At 45.2% G+C, this 22,458-nt stretch overlaps 1 protein-coding gene and 1 pseudogene across 5 annotated transcripts in view; both read right to left on the minus strand.

Annotated features, from left to right (window-relative positions):
* The window catches only part of AK4 (adenylate kinase 4), an 84,628-nt gene extending 62,535 nt beyond the window's left edge, over positions 1 to 22,093 (minus strand). Inside the window, exons 1-2 of one of the 5 annotated variants that reach the window (XM_034966757.3) lie at positions 21,941 to 22,093; positions 21,036 to 21,310 (exon numbers count right to left, since the gene is read on the minus strand). In XM_034966757.3, the coding sequence (XP_034822648.1) occupies positions 21,036 to 21,180 (145 nt within the window). In that variant the 5' untranslated portion in view covers positions 21,181 to 21,310; positions 21,941 to 22,093. Of the gene's footprint in view, positions 1 to 20,435; positions 20,780 to 21,035; positions 21,410 to 21,548 lie in introns of those variants that run through there. The other 4 variants (XM_003806936.5, XM_034966772.3, XM_055117773.2 and 1 more) reach the window with 4 other exon arrangements.
* Positions 11,458 to 15,113, minus strand: LOC129398746 (small ribosomal subunit protein uS14-like; annotated as a pseudogene).
* Positions 22,094 to 22,458: the final 365 nt, after the last annotated feature.

The following is a 22,458-nucleotide window of genomic DNA, read 5'->3' on the forward strand; positions in this document are numbered from 1 at the left end:
GCCAGGCTGTCAATATATATGAATCTGTGTAATACTAGAAAACCCTGTGTGTTAGCTCTATCATTACTCTCATTTACAAATGAGTAAACACAAAACATTGGCTACTCTGCCCAAAGTCACAGAGCTAGGGTGGTCAAATCAGGATCCAAATCCAGAGCCTACACTCTTAAATACAACCACACTACCTCTCTGAGCTTTGCATCACTAAGTCATTTGGCATAAATCAATACAGTTCTGGAATTTAAAAAATCCAGATATGTGGAAACAATCCAAATAAACTCTAAATAAAGATAATTTGGGGAAATTCAGTCATGAGTTGTTCACCGCTGAACAATATCCTGCAATATTTAGAATAAGTGTGTTTTTTTCTTTTCTTTTCTTTTTTTTTTTTTTTTTTTTTTTTTTTGAGACAGGGTCTCATTCTGCCAACCAGTGCAGTGGTGCAATCATAGCTCACTGTATCCTTGAACTCCTAGGTTCAAGCAATCCTCCCATCTCATCCGCCCTAGTAGCTGGGACTACCGGGGTACACCACCACAGCTGGCTAGTTGTTTTTATTTTTGTAGACACATGGTCTTGCTACGTTGCCCAGGCTGGTCTCAGAAGTCCTGGCCTCAAGTGGTCCTCCCACCTCAGCCTGCCAAAGAGCTGGGATTACAGCCATGGGCCACTACACCTGGCCTAGGCTAAGTGTTATTTCCACCATGCTACCAGCATTTTTGTCTTGCCATTAATTTTAGATAGCCATCTTATTCTTCAGCATAAGCCAAGGGAGAAAATCTCTGGCCCAACTCAAAGGACAGGACTACAGATTTGAGTAACCTGGAGTAGCTGGTAGGTTCTGAAACGGCCCTAGTATGCACCCTCAAATATGGTAGGTAGGCTTTTATGAGGCTGAGCTACAGTGTGCCCTGCAGGACAATGTTCAGAAATACTTTCCAAATAATGTGTTTATTTAGAAAGAGAATAGAATATGGAGAGCAGGCCAGATGTGGTGGCTCATGCCTATAATCCCAGTACTTTGGGAGCCTGACGGGGGAGGATCACCTGAGGCCAGGAGTTCAAGACCCACCTAGATAACATAACAGAGACCCTCATCTTTACAAAAACAAACAAAAAGAATATGCAGGGCCAGGCACAGTGGCTCACACCTGTAATCCCAGCACTTTGGGAGGCCAAGGCGGGTAAATCACCTGAGGTCAGGAGTTCAAGACCAGACTTACCAACATGGTAAAACCTCGTCTCTACTAAAAATACAAAATTAGCTGGGCATGGTGACACATGCTTGCAAGCCCAGCTACTTGGGAGGCTGAGGCAGGAGAATAGCTTGAACCCGGGAGGCGGAGTTGCAATAAGCTGAGGTCGCACCATTGCACTCCAGCCTGGGCAACAAGAGCAAAACTCTGTCTCAAAAAAAAAAAAAAAAGAATGTGCAGAGTAACCTACTAAAGCTACAGTGGTTCTACCACACTTAACCAGTTGTTAGTGGTGGTCATTGCAATTTAAAAGGGTCATGGTGAAAGGCTGAAAAAGAATTAGAAATGATATGGGAAGAATGGTAGAGAGAACTGGGGCTATTTTTCTTGGGGAAAAAAAGACAACTTAAGTCAGAGAAGTGCTGCCTAGCAACTATTTTCAATTATCTGAAGAGCTAGTGGATTTAATTTATGTGACAACAAAAGACTGAAGTTGGACAAATGGATGACAGTTTATGGATGACAGTTTCAAGGAGCTGGCTTTCATCTCAGTATAAGGGAAAAAAAAATCTTCCAACAATTAGACCTGTCCAGCAATGAAAGAGCCTGTTTCCAGAGAAGGCGAGTTAGCTGTCAGCTGCTATAGAATGGATCCAGCACAGAATGGCCACTTGGATAGAATGACTAAAAATCCCTTCCAATTCTAAGACATTAAGAAATGGAACAAATCATTAAAATTAACACATTCATTGTTATGCATAGTGTTTAGTCTCTAAGAACCCTAGAAAACCAAAACAGAACTGAGCTCCACGGAAAGGAGATCTTGCATTTTTTTTTGTGCTCCAAGCTAGATCCTTGATCTTTTTTTTTTTTTTTAAACTAAGCCACTAAAGTAATACAAGTGTAAAAAAAAAAAAAAAAATCTATCTCCCTTTTGGAAAAACTAAATTATGTCCTGAGACAGTATTTATAGTTACCATTTAAGAAAACTGGGAAACTGTACTCATATATGCAATCAATATTTTATAGCTCTCTTGTAGACTACATTGGCTGTTCTACCACAGTTATGCAGAAGAAAAAATATAGAAGCAGCTGAGTTCAAAAAACAAAGCAGACCAGAAGTTGAATCAGATATATCAGCAGCCCAGCATATTAAAAGATCCTGAAAAAAAATCCATCCGATTAGACCTACAGGAAAACTTAGAAAACTGCCCCTCTTAACAATGACATAATTTGTTTCTATTTTTGATTTTTGAGAGAGTCTTGCTCTGTCACCCAGGCTGGAGGTGCAGTGGTGTGATCTTGGCTCACTACAACTTCCGCCTTTCAGGTTCAAGTGATTTTCCTGCCTCAGCCCCCTAAGTAGCTGAGACTACAGGCACAAGCCACCACACCTAGCTAATTTTTGTATTTTTCGTAGAGACAGGGTTTCACCATGTTGGCCAGGCTGGTCTCAAACTCCTGACCTCAAGTGATCCGCCTGCCTTGGCCTTCCAAAGTGCTGGGATTACAGGAGTGAGCCACTGCACTGGCCAAGATGACACAATTCTTAAAAAGCAAGTATGGCCAGCCCCAGTGGCTCACACCTGTAATCCCAACACTGTGGGAGGCCAAAGTGGGAGAACTGCTTGAGTCCAGGAGTTCAAGACCAGCCTGGGCAACATAGTGAGACCCCCGTCTTCAAAAGAACTTTAAAATTGGTGGTGTGGTGTTGAGCACCTGTAGTCCCGGCTACATGGGAAACGGAGGTGGGAGGATTGCTAGAGTCTGGGAGGTTGAAGCTGCGGTGAGCCTTGATCACACCACTGTACTCCTCCAGCCTGGGAGATAAAGCAAGACTATTTCAAAAAAAATTTAAAAAGCAATTATGGATTCAAGGAGTCTTCCAAATGAGGAACACACATAACTTTAATGCAAATATTTTTGTTTGGACAAGACTGAACACAAGAGAAGTCCAAGGGAAAATAGAAGGACAGCACAACTAATAGGGGGCTTACAAACAGTGAGCAAGTGTAGCCTCTGCTGGGTGGTAAACACACACACACACACACACACACACACACACACACACACAGCTTAAATCCCACTGGATTGTGCTTCCATTCAAAGCACCACATTCACTAAGGAAGATTATAAATGAAATCAAAGCATTAGGACTCCAGAAAAGAAGGGAACAAACAATAGAGAAAAGCCTCCTACTTGCCAGGCATTTTACACAGACGACCCCATCTGACCCTCAGGAATCAAGTTTAATTAACTTCCCCCAAAGTTTACAAAGCCAGTAAAAGGTGGAGCCAGAGGTATGCCTGCCTCTAAAGCCCACCTGTATTTTCTCTACAGCATATAGCCAACTCCCTGTGCCTACCACTTGCTGTGCCGAAGGCCACCAGATACCTCCACCTGAAACTTCTCACAGGTATGTTAAGCTCATTATCCTCTTCATGCCTGGACTGCCCTCCTTGTGTTAAATGGGACTACTTTCCTGGCACAGTCATTCAAGTTCACCCCTTCAAAGGGCAGCACTTGGCTCTGCCCCGCCCACCATTCTCCTACAGTCCTATCAGACACTGCCATCACTACCCCCACTCCTCTCACTTCCCCTTTTATCCATTACTGTTACCCTAGACCGCATCTAAACTATTGTGGCACCATCTTGGCTGTGCTCCAGTTTTCCCCCACTACAATCCACATCATACTCTGCTACGGGAAACAGCCACCAAAAGGAGTTTGAGGAACTCAATCTGGAATTACATGTAAGCTCCAACTCTACATATAATTCCTCCAACTCTAGATTTCAATGAAGGTTCCTTTTTTTTTTTCCAGACATGGTATCTCCCTGTGTTGCCTAGACTGGAACGCAGTGGCTATTCACAGGCAGGATCATCATGCACTACAGCCTTGAACTCCTGAGCTCAAGTGATCCTCCTGCCTCAGCCTCCCAAGTAGCTGGGACAAAAGGTGTGGTGTGTGTCATCTCACCTCACAAAGTTCCCTTAATTTTAATTGTCTACTCACAGACATGATACCTACATCAAAAATACCCTGCTTTCACATGTTTCCACCTGCTACTCATCCTTCAAGGCTCGGTTCTAATGCCATCTTTCCCAAAGCCCTCTAACTCTTTTGTCCAGAGGTGTAACAAACAACTATTAAGCAAGGTATGTTAGACACTAGAGATTTTTTAAATGAACTTAATAAAAGTTCATACAAGTAACTCTTCTCTCTACTGTTCTTAAAAAAGTGTTTTCATTCCTATTTTTATAGCACTCAATATAATTTGCTTTATAAAATAATTGAGTGTATTTTTATCTTGTAAATTGTTGAAGGTAGAGACCATTTCTTACTCTGATTAACAAAATGCTTTTGGAATAGACTGATTTTACAAGTGCTTAATAAGTTTAAAGTCTACCCATTTGTCTGTCAATACTGACAGCCTCTTAACTGTTCTCCCTAGTTTCACTCTAGAACCTTCAACCCCAGTTTCCAAATAGCCTGAGTGATCTATTCAAAATGTGAGTCAGATGTCAGTCCCATGTTTAAAAACAATGGCTACACTGTGGATTAGGCAATGGTGTTTTAGCTATGACACCAAAAGCATAAGCAACAAAAGAAAAAATAGATCATCTGGACTTCATCAAAATCAAAAACTTGTGCTTCCAAGGGAGCCATCAAGAAAGTGAAACAGGATAGGAGAAAATATTTGTAAATCATATATCTGATAAGTGACTTGTATCCAGAATATATAAAGAATTCAACAAGAAGACAAATGAGCCAATTTTAAAATGGGCAAAGGATTTGAATGGAATTTCTCCAAAGAAGATATATGCATATGGTCAGTAAGCATATGAAAAGAAGTTCAGCATTATTAGTCCTCAGAGAAATACAAATCAAAGCCACAATGAAACACCACTTTATACTCAATAGGGTAGCTAAAATTGAAAGAGAGAGAAAGGTAGGGAGGGAGGGGTGGTTAAAGCAAACTAAATATGACCTGAGAAGGACTCCATACTTCAGTATTTGAGTCCTTGTGAAACCGCCTTTGCAAAATTATAACTAAGGAAATTATCACAGTGAAAGAAATCAGACCTAACCGACTCCATCTTGCTTCTAACCTTTAAGCTGTCCTTGTTCATTCCTGGGTGTAGGCCAAACTAACTTTGGGAGGGAATTCAGTACATGGGTTTGACTCTGAAACAAAATTGATTAACAGCCCTTTCCCGAAAAGACCCCTTCTTGCCTGGGGACCAGTCTGCCTTTGCAGAACTAACAAATTAGCTACAAGATTAGAAATTACAGTTTAGGGGTCATGCAGCCTCTGGCTCCAAGAGTCCAAACCTCCCCAAATTGCTCCTGGGGATAACATCACTCTGTAAAATCTAAGATCAGTTCTTGAGATATTTTGCAGATCCTGCACTCACTGGATCAGCTGACACCACCCAGACCCATAATCTGGCTCAACAAGTTCTGCCATCCCACCCAAGAACAGAAGACAGCAAGAAAACCTCACTTCGACCCCCTATGATTCCATCTCCAACCTGACTAATCAGCACTCCCCACTTCCCAAGCCCCACCCACCAAATTATCTTTAAAAACTCTGATCCTTGAATGCTCAGGGAGATTGATTTGAGTAATAATAAAACGCCAGTCTCCCCTACAGCCAGCTCTACGTGGATTACTCTTTCTCCATTGCAATTCCTGTCTTGATAAATCAGCTCTGTCTAGGCAGCAGGCGAGGTGAGCCCACCGGGAGGTTACACTTGTGGACAAACTGCAACCTGGCTTAGGTAGATAAGACTAAAAACCTAATTTAGGAGTATGCGACTATAACAATAGCTGAGTCTTGGCCAATACCGGTGGCCATACTTCAACCACTCACACACTGCTGAGTGTTCAAACTGTGTTCAAATAAGGCAAATGCCGAGCTGTAACCAATCCAGCCATTCTGTATCTCACTTCCGATTTCTGTAGTCATTTCTCTTTTTTTGTCTATAAATCTTCTTCCACCATGTGGCTGTACTGGAGTCTCTGTGAATCTGCTGTGATTCTGAGGGCTGCCCGATTCATGAATCATTCATTGCTCAATTAAACTTGGCTGAAGTTTTTCTTTTATCAGAAGGTAAAAGTTGACGATGAGAAGAAACGAACCTTCATTCATTGCTGGTGGGAAGGTAAAATGATGCAGCTGCTTTGGATAACAGGCACTTCCACAAACTATTAAACGTGGAGTTACCAAATGAACCTGTATTGCTATCCTTAGGTATATACCCAAGAGAAATGAACATTTACATCCATACAAAAACTTACATACAAATGTCCCATAGCAGGAAACAGCCCAAGTGTCCATTAACGAATGAATGGATAAACAAAATGTGGTATACCCATTCAATAAATTATTTGGCAATAAAAATGAATAAAGTACTGATACACACTACAATATAGATAAACCTTGAAAACATGCTAAGCAGCCAGACACAAAAAGTCACATATATTAACATACAACTATCCAGAATAGGCAAATCCATACAAACAGAACTAGAGTAGTAATTGCCTAGAGCTGGGGCAAGGGGGAAATGGGGAGTGACTGCTAATGGGTATAGGGTTTCTTTCTGGAGAAATGAAAATGTTCTGAAATTAGATAGTGGTGATGGTTTTACAACTCTGTAAAATACAGGAAAACCTCTGATTTTTACACTTTTTTTTTTTTTGTAGAGTCGGTGTTTCACCGTGTTAGCCAGGATGGTCTCAATCTCCTGACCTTGTGATCTGCCCGCCTCAGCCTCCCAAAGTGCTGGGATTACAGGTGTGTGCCACTGCGCCCGGCCCTGAGTTGTACATTTTTAAAGAATAAATTTTACTGTATGCAAATTTTATATTCAGTATAGCTGTTACATATAAAAAATAAAAGTAACAACCTGAAAACCTTCCATGGATTCTCATCCAGTTACAATGAAGCCCAAACTCCTGGCCATGCCTCAAGGCCCTATACCTACCTTTCCAGCCTCCGCTTCTACCATCTCCTCCCCACTTAACAGTGCTCAAGACAGAAGCCTCCTCCTGCATCCTCTCCACTTACTGAGAGTTCACTCCTATATTAGGCTCTTTCCACATACTGCTTCCTCTGCCTCAAATCTTCTTGTTTAAGACACTCTCACTGTATCGCCCAGGCTAGAGTGCGGTGGTGTGACCATAGCTCACTGCAGCCTCCACCTCCTGGGCACAAGTGATCCACCTCAGCCTCCCAGTAGCTGGGACTACAGGCCTGCACCACCACGTCCAGCTAACTTTATTTTTATTTTCTATAGAGACGGGGTCTCACTCTGTTACCCAGGCTGGTCTCAAACTCCTAGCCTCAAGCAATCCTTCTGCCTCGGCCTCTCAAAGTGCTGGGATTACAGGTGTGAACCACTGTGCCCGGCCTGCTACCAAATCCTCACACGCCTGACTCCTACCCTTATTCAGAGCTCAGCTTAAATATTACCTCCTCAAAGAGGCCTCTAACTCCACAATCTCAAGTAGTCTTCCCACTCTTCCTCACTGTACTATCTCATTTTCTTTAGAGTACTTCCAGAAGATATCAGGTACAAGGCATAAGGTATATGAGGTGTCTTATTTTTTCTGTCTCCTCTCCTCTCATTATAGCCTATTAAAACATTAGTTGAACTGAACCGTCATGAAAAAAATTTACTATTCAAATGGCAACAGACAATAACTGAAATTATGAAATAGAACATCTTACAAGAGATAATGAATAACGAATTAAAGGTACCAATGGGTATGAGAGAATTTTAGAGAAGAAAATGACCTGTAGCTGCAACAGGTGTGGAAAGGCTTCATGGAAGCAATGAGAGTAGAAATGGACTTTGAGAGATTAAAGAAGTGTGAAAGGCATTACAGGCAAAAGGTACATGTGAACAAAGCACTCCTTGCTGCCTTGTCTATGACCCCCATGCTTTACCTGCATGCATGCGCACCGCCATGCCTCCTGGGAACGTAATGTAGAACTCAGAGCTCAAACCCTAGACTGTCGGTACCTCAAGGACAGAGAACAAGTTTTACTTTTTTGCACGCCTCCCCATACCTAATGCTGGGACATGTGACAAATGGGACAAATGAATAATAAAATAACACCAAGTTCAGGCATTATTCCTGAACTCTTACCATTATGATGAAAAGCAATTTCTACCTCCTCACAACCAAATGGCTTCTATTTTTGACCTCCTTTGGTCCTTTTGATCATGGGAGGAGGAAGTCAGTGCTTCCTTTTTTAGGTTTTTAAAAAAAAATGTTTTAGGGACAGAACAACAACAACAAAAAGTACATCCCTCTATCCTACCCTTAAAGGGCCTTCTGAGCCTCAGCATACTTGTTCTCTGTTTTCCATGGTGCTATGGTCTGAACGTGCCCCCCAGATTCACGTGCTGAAACTTAATAACCGATGTGATAGTATTAAGAGGTGGGGCCTTTAAGTGGTCATAAGGGCTCCTCCCCTGTAGTGTGGTGGCTCACACCTGTAATTCCAGCATTTTGAGAAGCCAATGCAGGCAGATCACCTGAGGCCAGAAATTTAAGACCAGCCTGGGCAATATAGTGAGACCTTGTCTCTACCAAAAATTTAAAAATTAGCCAGGTGTGGTGGCATGCGCCTGTAGTCCCTACTACTCTGGAGGCTGAGACAGGAGTACTGCTTGAGCCCAGGAGTTCCAGGTTGCAGTGAGCCAATATTGCACCACTCCACTCTAGCCTGGGCAACAGAGCAAGACCTCATCTCCAAAAAAAAAACTTAATTTATTGTTTTTGTGTTTTTGTTTTAAGTCTTGTGTCTTATAAAAGAGGCTTCATCACCTTGGGAGTCTGAGGCAGGAGAACTGCTTGAGTATAGGAGCTTAAAACCAGCCTGGCCAATAAAGTGAGACCCTGTCTCTAGTGGAAAATTTTTAAAATTAGAAAAAATAAAATCAAAGAAGCTTAATGTGGCCTTTAGCCCTTTTCCTCCTCCATCCTTTCTGCCATGTGAGAATACAAAGTTCAAGGTGCAACCTTGGAAGCAGTCAACAGGCCTTATTAGACACCAAACCTGCCAGCACCTTCATCTTGGAATTCCCAGCCTCCAGAACAGTGAGAAATACATTTCTGTTGTTTATAAATTACGTGATCTCAGGTATTTTGTTATAGCCACACAAACAGACTAAGACACACTGTCCCTACATGGCATTTATAAGACATGAGTATTTCACTAGTTTCTAGAGTACTCAGATGTCAGCACGACATAATGGGAAGAAGTTTAATCCTAGCTACGGAGCCCCAGGTTTGAATGCTAGTTTCTCTTTAACTAGCTGTTTGACTTAGGACAAGTTACTCAACCTTTCTGAGGCCACATATTTGTCACTCAACTTTTTTTTTTTTTTTGGAGACATAGTCTCGGCTCTGTCGCCCAGGCTGGAATGCAGTGGCACGATCTTGGCTCACTACAACCTCTGCCTCCTGGGTTCAAGCGATTCTTGTACCTCAGCCTCTCGAGTAGCTGGGACTACAGGCGCACACCACCATGCCCAGCTAATTTTTGTATTTTTAGTAGAGACGGGGTTTCACCATATTGGCCAGGCTGGTCTCGAATTCCTGACCTTGTGATCCACCTGCCTGGGCCTCCCAAAGTGCTGGGATTACAGGCATGAGCCACCATGCCCGGCCAACTTCTTTTTCTTTTTGAGACAGGGTTTCGCTCTGTTGCCCAGACTGGGGTGCAGTGGCTCAAACACAGCTCACTGTAGCCTCACTATAGACTCACTGTAGCCTCCTGGACTCAGGCAATCCTCCCACCTCAGTCTCCCAAGTAGCTGGGATTATAGGCATGCGCCACCACTCTGGCTAACTCTGTTTATTTTTTGTAGAGACAGGGTCTTGCCATGTTGCCCAGGCTGGTCTCTAACTCCTGGGCTCAAGTGATCCATCCGCCTTGGCCTCCCAAAGTGCTGGGTTACAGGCGTGAGCCACTGTACCTGACCAAGTTAGCTACTCAACCTTTCTGAGGCCATTTATTTATTTGTAAAGCAAATGATATAACAAAAACTGCTCTGGAGATCTGTGTGGGAATTAGAGATAATTTGCATTCATTAGTCAGTCCAGGGCCTGGCAGTTGCTTCGCCCCCTGCAAATGTTGGTTATGACCAAGTCACAAGAATTATAAAATGCCAGGGTTACAGGTTACTGCTGCCCAGATAGAAGGTGCTGAAGATCAGAAAATAGTTGATTTCTAGCTTCTTGGAAGCTAGATGATAAACAAGAATGACTCTGCATTATTTCAGTATTATCTGTCTGGCTAAGTAAGGGATGCTTGCTCCTGGATCTGTTGTTTAACTAGTACAAAAACTCTCAGAACTTAGAGGTGAGACTGTTAAAATATAACATCAGCCATTTAAATTCAACTACATGAAGCTGTACAAACAAGACCTTTTGTACTATGTCTTAAAGGCCAACCTGAGAGCTTAAACATCAAGTGGAGGGGGTAAAATACACAGAGTAATCCAAAAGCCTCTATTATCTACTCATGCTTTTTTAAAAAAATCTAGTTTGGGCCGGGTGCAGTGGCTCACACCAGTAATCCCAGCACTTTGGGAGGCCTAGGCAGGTGGATCACCTGAGGTCAGGAGTTCAAGACCAGCCTTGAACATGGTGAACATGGTGAAACCCCGTCTTCCACTAAAAATGCAAAAAAAAACTTAGCAGGTCATGGTGGCAGGAGCCTGTAGTCCCAGCTACTCGGGAGGCTGAGGCACAAGAATCGCTTGAACCCAGGAGGCAGAGGTTGCAGTGAGCCAAGATCACACCACTGCACTTCAGCCTGGGCAACAGACTGAGGCTCCGCCTCAAAGAAAAAAAAAATCTAGTTTGCTAAAGGAAAATACATAGTTGAAATATCTGATTCATTGTCCATTGTGAAAGTACATCATCTAAAAAACTTACAAAATTTCCAACTCCTTAAACCTTCTCACAATATGCACCAATACAGATTGTTAAAGAGCAGACTAGCATAATATAATACCATTTAACAATTTACTCGGTAGATTTTGAAGGGAACAGGTAATTCAACATGCCTTTCAGAATGGGTGAATTTATAGTTAACAGTTTGAAGCCCAATTTACTAGTTTTAGGATTGTTTGCCATCCTTCAGTTCCAGAAGTTAAAAGCCGAAGTTTAAATGCATATACTACAATGCCACTATGTGTATGTATATCTTAAAGGCAAGCACAAGCAATGAGGGCTGGAAAGGTGATATGGGGCAGGCGTGATAACCCTTTCCTTTGACAATATCATTAGAGATGGATGCGGACTAAAATGATAATAGAAAAGGTAAGGCCAAGCCATAAAAGCAAGGACCTCTTGTGGACCATAAACAAACTCTACGAGAGGAGTTTCAGGTATGCTGTGACAATGACCATGCCATCTTTTTGTAGCTGTACTCATTTGTCAAAACTCAGCTCAGGAATCGCCTCCTCTAAAAAGCCTTCCCAAATCTCACCTCCTCCTAAATGCTGGGTTAGCTGCCTCTTCTGTAAGCATGCACATCTTGCAGCCTCAGTTAATTTTTTTTTTTCTCAGAGACAGGGTCTTGCTCTGTTGCCCAGGCTGGAGTGCAGTGGCATGATCACAGATCACTTCAACCTCAACCTCTTGGGCTCAAGTGATCCTCCCACCTCAACCTCCCGAGTAGCTGAGACTACAGGTGTGTACAACCACACCCAGCTAATTTTCTTACATTATTTTTAGTAAAGATGAGGTCTCGCTACGTTATCCAAGCTGGTCTTGGACACTTGGTCTCTAGCAATCCTCCAGCCTCAGCCTCCCAAAGTGCTGGGATTACAAACATGAACCACCACACCCAGCCCAACTGTGGTATTTTCTTCTTGTTTGCTTGCCTGTCTGACTGCCTGCCTCCACCAAAAAACAGCAGCTCCTTCAGGAACAGACCTTGTTTCACCTCTTTGCATCCCACAAGCCAAGATTGCCTGGCACTCAAACATTTGTTGAAAGACACATTTACCAGGACATTCAGTGCAGCACGCTCTGTATATCGAATGACTATAAATAACCTGAATTCCAATCAACAGGGGACTGATTTGTGGTCCCAGGACTCCTGTGAGTCCATGAGACCTTTTCAGCGGTCCATGAGTTCCCCTTTAATTACATGTGTATAAAGCCAGATGTTCTTCAAATACTGTAACCAAAACAACATAGCACCAAAGACTGAATGAAGAATCAGATATGAGAATAAAGTTTTCTTCTATTAGGCCAGAAAGATTTGCAAATGTGCAAAAATAACAGTACTTTTCTCATTAGATTTCATTTTGGAAAATAGTTAATTTTCACAGAAATCTGTTAACATACAGTGGATTATTGTTATTTTGATGAAGTAATATTTTTAAATTTTCTCAATTTTCTTTCTTTTTTTTTTTTTTTTTGAGACACAGTCTCGCCCTGTCGTCCAGGCTGGAGTGCAGTGGGGCAATCTTGGCTCACTGCAACCTCCGCCTCCCGGGTTCAAGCAATTCTCAAGTAAATCTCAGCCTCCAGAGTAGCTGAGATTACAGGCATGTGCCACCACGCCCGGCTAATTTTTGTATTTTTAGTAGAGACGGGGTTTCACCATGTTGGTCAGGCTGGTCTCAAACTCCTGACCTCATGTATCTGCCCGCCTCAGCCTCCCAAAGTGCTGGGATTACAGGCATGAGCCACCGAGCCCGTCAAATTTTCTAAATTTTAATTTCAAATCCATTTAACATCTATATATGCAACCCACATAAACAAAGCTTCTTTGGTTCTCAATTTTCAAACGTGTTAAAAAGGACCTGAGGCCAAAATGTAAGAGAAAGGCTAAATAAACTATGATATATCTGTACAATAAAAGATAATGCAGATATCTTTTTAAAAGAATAAAGTAAACTGATACATGCTGATGGAAACCACTATCTAAGCTTTACTGCTAAGTTTTTAAGTGCAATACAAAGAACAAATGTGTACATTAAAAAAAAGAGGCACTGCTATACACACATAAATGCTATAGATATATGACAAAATCTTTGGATACACATCCAAAAAAAGTTAAAAGCAGATGCCCCTGTGGAGAGAAACTGGGGAACCAAGAGTCAGGGATAGGCATGAAACTTTCCACTCTATTCCTAGTGTATTATTTGAAAATTTCACTATCTGCATGTACCTTTTTACCTTTTCAAAATTAAAAATGGAATAACAAATTATATTTGAATATTGGAATTATACATGAGTACTTAACTCACATTAAAAAAAGTATTTAACAGAATTGGAAAATACTAGATGACACATTGTTAAAGCAAACAATTTTCAAAACAGTAATACTATAATACAATGCAATAATAATGTAACTCAAAATGTATGTGTGTGTGTGGAAGGTGGCTCATGCCTGTAATCCCAGCACTTTGGGAAGCCAAGGCGGGCAGATCACTTGAGGTCAGGAGGTCGAGACCAGCCTGGCCAATACGGTGAAACCCCGTCTCTACTAAAAATACAAAAAATTAAGCCAAGCATGGTGGCAAGTGCCTATAATCCCAGCTACTTGGGAAGCTGAGGCAGGAGAATCACTTGAACCCGGGAGGTGGAGGTTGCAGTGAGCCAAGAGCCGAGAACACGCCACTGCACTCTAGCCTAGGTGACAGAGCAAGGCTAGACTCCATCTAAAGCAAGACTCCATCTAAAAAAAAAAAAAAAAAAGTATTAGCAGTGACTTTTCCTTCCAGTTGGTAAATTACAAGTGATTGTTTTCATCTTTATAAACTTTTGCTAACTTATACATATTATTTCTATAATCAGAAAATCAGTTTATATGTATGCTACATATATCCATACCTAAATAAAATATTTTTCATTTTTTTATTTACTTTCTGACACAGAGTCCTGCTCTGCCGTCCAGGCTGGAGTACAGTGGCGCAATCTCAGCTCACTGCAACCTCTGCCTCCTGGATTCAAGCGATTGTCCTGCCTCAGCCTCTTAAGTAGCTGGGACTATAGGCACACGCCACCAAGCCCAGCTAATTTTTGTATTTTTAGTAGAGCCAGAATTTTGCCATGTTGGCCAGGCTGGTCTCGAACTCCTGGCCTAAATGAAACATTTATTAAGCCAAAAAGTACACAAATAAAGTAGCACCTATAAACTACCAAGAACTTGAGTGAATATTTGTAAGCTACGTTTAAAACGCTCCCTATGTCAGCTGGGTGTGGTGGCTCACACCTGTAATCCCAGCACTTTGGGAGGCCGAGGCAGGTGGATCACCTAGGTCAGGAGTTCGAGACCAGCCTGGCCAACATGGTGAAACCCCGTCTCTATTAAAAATACAAAAATTAGCTGGGCACGGTGGTGGGCGCCTGTAATCCCAGCTACTTGGGAAGCTGAGTCAGGAGAATTGCTTGAACCTGGGAGGCGGAGGTTGCAGTGAGCCAAAATAGCACCACTGCACTCCAGCCTGGATGACAAGAGCAAGACTATGTCTTTAAAAAAAAAAAAAAAAAAAAATTCTCCCTATGATTTAAGTTCTATTTTGGCCAGTAGTTTCATTCCTAGAAACCTATCCCAAAGAAAGTATATCTGTCCAGTGATTTGTACACAATGACATTTGTAAGAGCATTCTTTGTTTGTTTAAATGTTTATTTTATGTACAAAGAACTATCATGGTTTTTTATTGGGTAGATGCCTTGGATAATCCTTTGAAGGAGGATCATTTAGTCCAACTTAATAAAACTGATATCGTTCGCGTACTGACGGAAACACTGGCAGCACGTATTGAGGCCACATTTCTGGATCAGACAGTGCCGGTTTGAACAGATGCGACAAGAGCGAGAACCCTGGCTAAATTTTCAGCAGTGGCTCCAGTACAGCTGCTGGTGACCCATCTTGCTGTCAGGAGTGCAACAAGATAAAAGGAAGGAGCTAGCCCATGCATGTGCTCTTCCAAGGGCATTCTTAATCAGCAAAGTATGCAAATAACCCAAATGTTCCACAAAAGATTGGTTAGACACATTCTAGTTCATTCAACCCTATAGCACATTCACCCAGGCAGGCGCTCAGGGCAAAACCCTAGGATTCATTGTAGACTTCTTTCTCTCCATCACCTCTCACAACCAATTCATTATATCCAGTCAGCTCTGCCTTCATATATATCCCAAATCCCTTTATTTCTCTCCTCCTTTGCCACCAACAAGTTCAAACCACAGGCCACTCTCCTCATCCATACTGGTCTCCCTCTTGCTCACCTGAGTCACCTCTCCACACAGCAGGCAAAAGATCAACTTTTAGAAAGTAAATCTTTTCATGTCATTGTCCTATGTAAAACCCTTCCTTGGCTTTCCAGTGCCCTTGGAATAAAATCCAATCCTTACCAGGATCCCCCAGGCTCTACCTGATCTGGCACCTGCTCGTCTCTCTGACCTGACCTACTTCCACATCCCTTCTACTTGCTAGGCTCCAAACATACTGCCACTTCTTTCTGTTCCTCAGACACGCTATGCTAATTCCCACCTTAGGGCCTTTGCACTTGCTGTTCCTTCTTCCTGGAACAACCTGTTCCTAATCATCACAAGCTCATTGTTTACGGTATGAATGAGGACATTCACCTCCTGGAGAGGCCTTCCCTAATCACACAACCTAAGACAGTCACCTTTAATTTATTTGCTTAAATTACCCTTAAGGAATTAAGGGTAACTTTTACTTGCTGCTTTCATTTCTTCTACCGTTTTATATTTTCTAAATTTTGTACAAGGCATGACTTTGATCAGAAAAAACTACTTCTAAAAAATGATCCTGGCCAGGCATGGTGGCTCACACCTGTAATCTCAGCATTTTGGGAGGCCGAGGCGGGCAGACTGCCTGAACTAAGGGGTTCAAGACCAGCCTGGGCAACACGTAGAAACCCTAACTCTACAAAAAAAATACGAAATTATCCGGGCATGGTGGTGCATGCCTGTAGCCCCAGCTACTTAAGGGGCTGAGGTAAGACAATCACTTGAGCCCGGGAAGTCAAGGCCACAGTAAGCCGTGTTCATGCCACTGCACTTCCGCCTAGGTCACAGAGTGAAACTATGTCTCAAAAAGAAGAAGAAAAAAAATCCCACTGGAAGAATGTGCAAAGATTCTGATGTACATGTGGCTAAGGCAGACTTACTGTCATGGAATGCCTTATTCAAGTCACAAATAGTGTTCTTCAAATATGTGTGAAAATCCTCAAAGAAACCAAAAAAGCAACAATAAGTGGATATGGAGTGGACCTTTGGACTGGAGAGGTCTCAAAACCAGTCAGACCCTTGCTTGACCTGTGCTACATCCTGAGTCTCACCAAGCTAGGGGGGGAAATGGAATAGAACATACTCTAGAAACCCTGTAATAAGCCAAGACTCTGTATGATCTATAAAAAGGATAACTATTGAAACCTGTTTTAGATACATTGTTGAACTCTGGCTCCCAAGTCTCTCTAATACAATGTTTCTATCTTCCAGTTCTCAGAAGTTTTCCCTCTTACATAAGACACACATTTATACTTAATGAGCACCAAAAAGAACCCTGAGCCCTCTGAACTAGGCCATCTTTTCAAAAAGAGGCTGGGCCCATAGACTAACTTGAAATGCTAGTCCCATCAGCAAAACTCCAGCAAGAGCTGCAGTTAATATTGAGAGCAGAGGCCAGGTGCGGTGGCTCACGCCTGTAATCCCAGCACTTTGGGAGGCCGAGGCAGGCAGATCAGGAGGTCAGGAGTTCAAGACCAGCCTGGCCAAATGGTGAAACCCCATCTCCACCAAAAATACAAAAATAGCCACATGTGGTGGTGTGTGCCTGTAGTCCCAGCTACTCCGGAGGCTGAGGCAGAAGAATCGCTTGAACCTGGGAGGCGGAGGTTGCGGTGAGCCGAGACTGTGCCACTGCACTCCGGCCTGGGTGACAGAGTGAGATTCCGGCTCAAAAAAAAAAAAAAAAAAAAAAAAAAAACCAAAAAAAACATATATATATATATATAGAGAGAGAGAGAGAGAGAGAGAGAGAGAGAGAGAGAGAGAGAGAGAGATAGCAAGTGCAGAAACAGGTTTGTTCCTTAACATCTTTTATCTCAATTAACTCCAAGATGCTTCCAAATGGAGATGTGCCAGTTTTCCTGCACTTGAGATAGTAGATCCAGTATAATGTGGTTTTAAAAAATACCACTATTTCTCCAACCTTTAAAACAGGATTTGCATATCCTTTAGATATGACCCAATAAAACAATCTATCATTAAATATCAGAATTTGTTCAGAGTTTGTAGTAGGACTCACTCAATAGAGTGCCAGTCCCTGTGTGTGTGTGTATACTCATACATACATGTGCATACCCATACACACACAGAGAAAAGCTAATATTTCTTATAACAGAGGGTAAGACCCAACTCCTGGCAATCTAAGAGAACTCTCCCTTCTATTTACTCTTGCAGTGTGCTAAAGAAAATCTGAGCCAAAGATATGGGGGTGACTCTTCAAATGAGGTATCTGATAAGCCTCAGCCTGTACCACTCTAGGCAGTGTAGGAAGGGCCAATGGGTGACAGCTACCATGAAGCTGATCTCAGATCCATATTAAGCACAAACTTTTACCATAAATCAGAGTTAATTAAACAAAATGGTCTCTATGCTATAGGTTGCTTGACTTCTGGACTAAGATGTACTGTCTAGAATTTGTGACCCAGGCCTTTAATACAGACTCGGTAAGCTCCTTTTATACATTAGGTACTTTGCCTGATCCCTGTCCTCCAAGTTTCAGAGTGGAAATTGTACAATGGTATAGGCAGAAAGAACAAAAGGCCCAAGAATGGGCCAGGTGCAGTGGCTCACACCTGTAATCCCAACATTTTGGGAGACTGAGCCAAGAGTTTGAGACCAGCCTGGGCACTAAAGCAAAACCCCTATCTATAAATAATAATAAAAGAGGCACAAGATTATCTTAATGCTATTGCCCCCAGCACCTAGAACACTGACGCACAGCAGCCACTCAGCAGATATCTTACTGGGTGTGAGACAGGCATTTTTACACTGCATGATATATGACTGCAACATTAGAATCAATAAGACATGTGCAGAGGAGAGGAGGCCAGGTGCGGTGGCTCACATTTGTAATCCCAGCACTTTGGGAGGCCAAGACGGGTGGATCATCTAAGGTCCCGAGTTCGCGACCAGCCTGACCTCGAACCTTCGTAGAGATGGTGAAACCCTATCTCTACGAAAAATACAAAAATTAGCCGGGCGTGGTGGCAGACGCCTGTAAGCCCAGCTACTTGGGAGGCTGAAGCAAGAGAATCGCTTGAACCCGGGAGGCAGAGGTTGCAGCGAGCCGAGATAGCGCCACTGCACTCCGGCCTGGGAGACTCGTCTCAAAAAAAAAAAAGTTATGTGCAGAGGAAAGAGATGAATTCTGCCACAGCAGGTGAGGGAAGACTTCCAGAAGCAATGACATCAGAATGGCCCTTTCCTGAAAGAGCAGCTTTTCACCAGGCTGCAGGAGGAGGAAAGCCATGTAGACAAGAGTGTGCCCAAATCCAGGCTGGAGCAGATGGCCGGAGCTACTTTCCAATTCAAATTCCTACACGGTTCTATTTCCTGGGTTTTTGTTGTGCTTCATCGTCTCCTTCAAACCTTCCATTATAAAGGGTACATACAGAAGGGTGGTTGTGTTTCCCACCAGGAAATCAGCTAAAAGCAAACAGCAGGTAACAGACAGAAAAATAAATACCGTGGAAAGGAATGTTTTATTTACCAGGCAGTAAGCCTATAAGATTCTCAGACCTTCTGAGAGGGAAAAATAATCCGATAACCCGAAAGTTCACTAGAAACAAGCCACTTTCAAAACAAATTGCTGTCCTTTATTTTTCTTCTTTCTTTGATAAAGTTTTTTTTTTAATTGGCTCATGCAAAAAGCTACTTGATTCCCAACAGAAAAAAGAAAATCTAAACATTTCATTGTCACTTCTCACTCCAGGGAGGATCACTGGGGAGGAAATGAAGGCATTTGAAAGAGAATGAAAACTAAAATTTAGAACACAGGAAAGTTGAAATAAAAAAAAGAGAGAGAGAGAGAACAAGGGAAAAGAGCAAATGGAAAATTTTCAAAGCCCCTAAGAAAGTGCAGAAATAAGCTACTTCCCATCACACTCTCTTTAAACATGGAAAGGGCTATGAGTCCAGTCCCAGGATGGACAGTGTGAAGCCCTTCATTCCAGAAGGAAACAAGTCACCAAGTAAGGTACAGAGAGTTATGGAATGGGCTCATAGAAGGAAACAAGTCTCCTAGTCAGGTACAGAGAATTATGGAATGGGCTCATCTCTTCTCACTGTCTTCCTTCACTGACTCCATGCCCCTACCATGAAGAAGCCCAACCTAAACACAAAACCCTTAGGATGAGAGCCAGCCTTCCCCCTCAGGCCGCTCTCCCCCTCAAACCGCAGCATTTCAAGAATAAAATGCATTTGAATGTATTAAAATCAAAATAGGCGCACTTGAGGTAACAATACCCACAACAGAAAACTCAAGTGCAATCTGGTACACATAATTCTTCCTTTTGAGACATGGGGGTGGGGGAAGAGTTTCCTGTAAAAGTCCGCTTTTTCAATCTGCTTAAGAGATAAGGAATACAATTCTGGAGATACTTCTTAATTCCTTGCTTTTAAGCTTTCCTTTTGTTTTCTGGTACTGTCCTCCACCTTCCTTTTCAAGCCACTCTGTGCTTCTGAAATGCAGATCTCCGGATAATTAGTCCATGATGGGCAATAACCAGCCCGGACATCCTTGAGAAGTACATCGACAGTAAAGGACCCCTGCTGGGAAGAACAACTTTTCATAAAGGAGTTGCTAATTACCAGCATCTCCATCCCAGAAGGGTTAAGAGCCTCGCAGCAGCACAACGGCTACCTCTCGCCTTTTAACGCCAATTCTTTCGGAACTGGTGTGAACGTGGAGTGGGAGGAGAGGGGGAAAGGGACGCACTCAACCCCGTCAGACTAAGAAATCAGGCGATCTATATATCCCCAAGTTCACCACGCCAGCCAAAGGAGGCATCTCATGCCAAGGGAGGCAGCTCAAGAAGCCATTTCCAGGAAAGCTGCATTACAAAATGTAATTTATCAGAACGAGTCTCCTCCGAGTCTCCTGACGGCCAGGCCCGGCGGCTTCGGGAGGAGGGGGAGTTGCTGGGGAGAGTTTACCTTAGAAGGCGACAGCGAACAGACAGGCCTTTCAAAGCCACCCAGGGCTCTGCCCCGAGGCCCGAGGCTGCGTGGAGGGGCTGGAGAGGCGCGAGGCTGCGAGCCCCCCGGCGCCACAGGTTCCCCGCGCGCGGCCCCGCCCGACTGCCACAGGTGGGCGGCGCTCCGCCTCTGGGCTCCCGCGGGAGGGGGCGCGCGGCTCTCTAGGGACTCGGGGAAGGGGGCCAGGGCTAAGGGGTACGGGGGCGGCTCTGCCTTAAGGAGGGCAGCGTGAGACGGAAGCTCCGGGTTTTCCCTGCGTAGTTCTCGTTCCCTCGGCCGGGTGGCTCGGGCTATTCCTCGCGGCAGGAGGAGCGGTGGAGAGGAGCCGTGGGCACCTCCCACCGGCCGCCCCTGGAGCCTCGGCCTCCTCCCCGGGCGCGGTTAAGCCGCGCGGCCGCCAGCTGCATGCGCCCCGGCACGTACGAGCCTGCACGACCACACGCGGGCGGGGGAAGGGCGCCGCGATCCGGGAGCCCCAGTCCCTCCAGGGCCTCACCCCAGCCCAACGCGGCTCGCCCCCGGCCCTCGTCCCCGGCCCTCGTCCCCGCAGCCCCTCACCGGTGCTGGCCTTGATGTTCTCCCGCAAGAAGTGGCCGCTGGAGAGATGCTGGAGACCAAAGTTCTGGGCGATCCTCTGGCACACGGTGCCCTTGCCCGAGCCGGGCGGCCCGAGGATGACCGCGCGCAGGAGTTTGGAAGCCATTGCCTTCGCGAGGAGGGGGGCGGTCAAACGCGCAGCCCCGACCGCGGCCCCGGAGGGAGCCCCGGGAACTTTGTTTCTCGGCCCCCTACCTCTGGCACCCTCCGCTCTCACTGGGACTCGCCGGCCGCCCCTACAGGGGGAAGGAGAGACTTTTAAGACAACCCCTCCCCTCAGCCCAGCGCCGGGACCGAGTCGCAGGCGGAATGAGCGCCACGCTACACCTCCCCGCCCTCCTCCACCTCCTCGCCCTCCTCCACCTCCTCGCCCCCCTCCACCTCCTCGCCCCCACGCAGAGCTGCTGGAGCGCGCCGTGCCCCGCCCTGCCGACTCGGCCTCCAGGGGTCAGAGGTCGGCCCGGCCAGTCCCACCTTCATCCTTTCCTCCAGCTTGCTCCCCACGCCGCGTCCGAGAAGGGGGCCGGGCGGCCAGGCATCCCCAAGCCAGTCTCCGCCGAGCCGGGGAAGCTGGCACAAGCGGGGGTGACTCAAAGCCAGCCCCCGCCGCCCCACGCACCGGGCGGCCTAGGGGCTGAACCCCTGCCCGGTCCTCGCACGTGGGCAACGTGTGGTCTGCGTCTCGCCCCCTCCCCGGCGGCTGTCACATCCCCCGGAGTCTCAGCTGCCGCCGCTGCCCGCCGCCCGCGCGCGCTCGGAGGGGCCCACCTCCGCCCGGGGTTGGCGGATGCGCTCCCCGGCCGTGGGGCGCGCGACGAGCCCGAGCCCCGCGCCTCGCCACCAAAAGCAATCAAATAAACACACACCTTGGCTGGAGGCAGCACTCCGAGAGGCTTCCAGCCCGGATCCTGCAGGGCGGCGCCGCCTCCGCCCGCCCAGTCGCGGAGCCCCGGCCGGCCGCGCGGGACTCGCGCCTTACGTAAGCCCGGGAGACCGGCTCCGCGCGAGCCGCTGGCCGCCGCCCCCTCCCCTCCACTCCACTCCACTCCCACCCAGCCTGCCTGGCCCACGTGCTCCCTGCGACCCAGCGAGGGCTGCGGGGGCGAAGCGAGGTGCAGACCACGCGAGGTAGAGAAACCCCTTTTTTTCTTTCGCGGTCGCCTGGGGACCGCGGTCTACTGCAAGGGAAGGGAAAAATACAACTTGTTGAGCGCCTACTGTGCGCCAAGTTTGCGGCTAGGTGATTTCATTGTGTTTACAGCCGAGGAATGGAGCGTGACCATTCATTCATTGATTCATTCTGCAAATGTTTATTGAGTGCCTACTGTGTGCCAGAAACTATTCTAGGCGCTTAGGATCTAGCCGTGAACAACAGATCGAATCC

This window comes from Pan paniscus, chromosome 1 (genome assembly GCF_029289425.2).
Source record: "Pan paniscus chromosome 1, NHGRI_mPanPan1-v2.0_pri, whole genome shotgun sequence".
Classification (NCBI taxonomy): domain Eukaryota; kingdom Metazoa; phylum Chordata; class Mammalia; order Primates; family Hominidae; genus Pan; species Pan paniscus.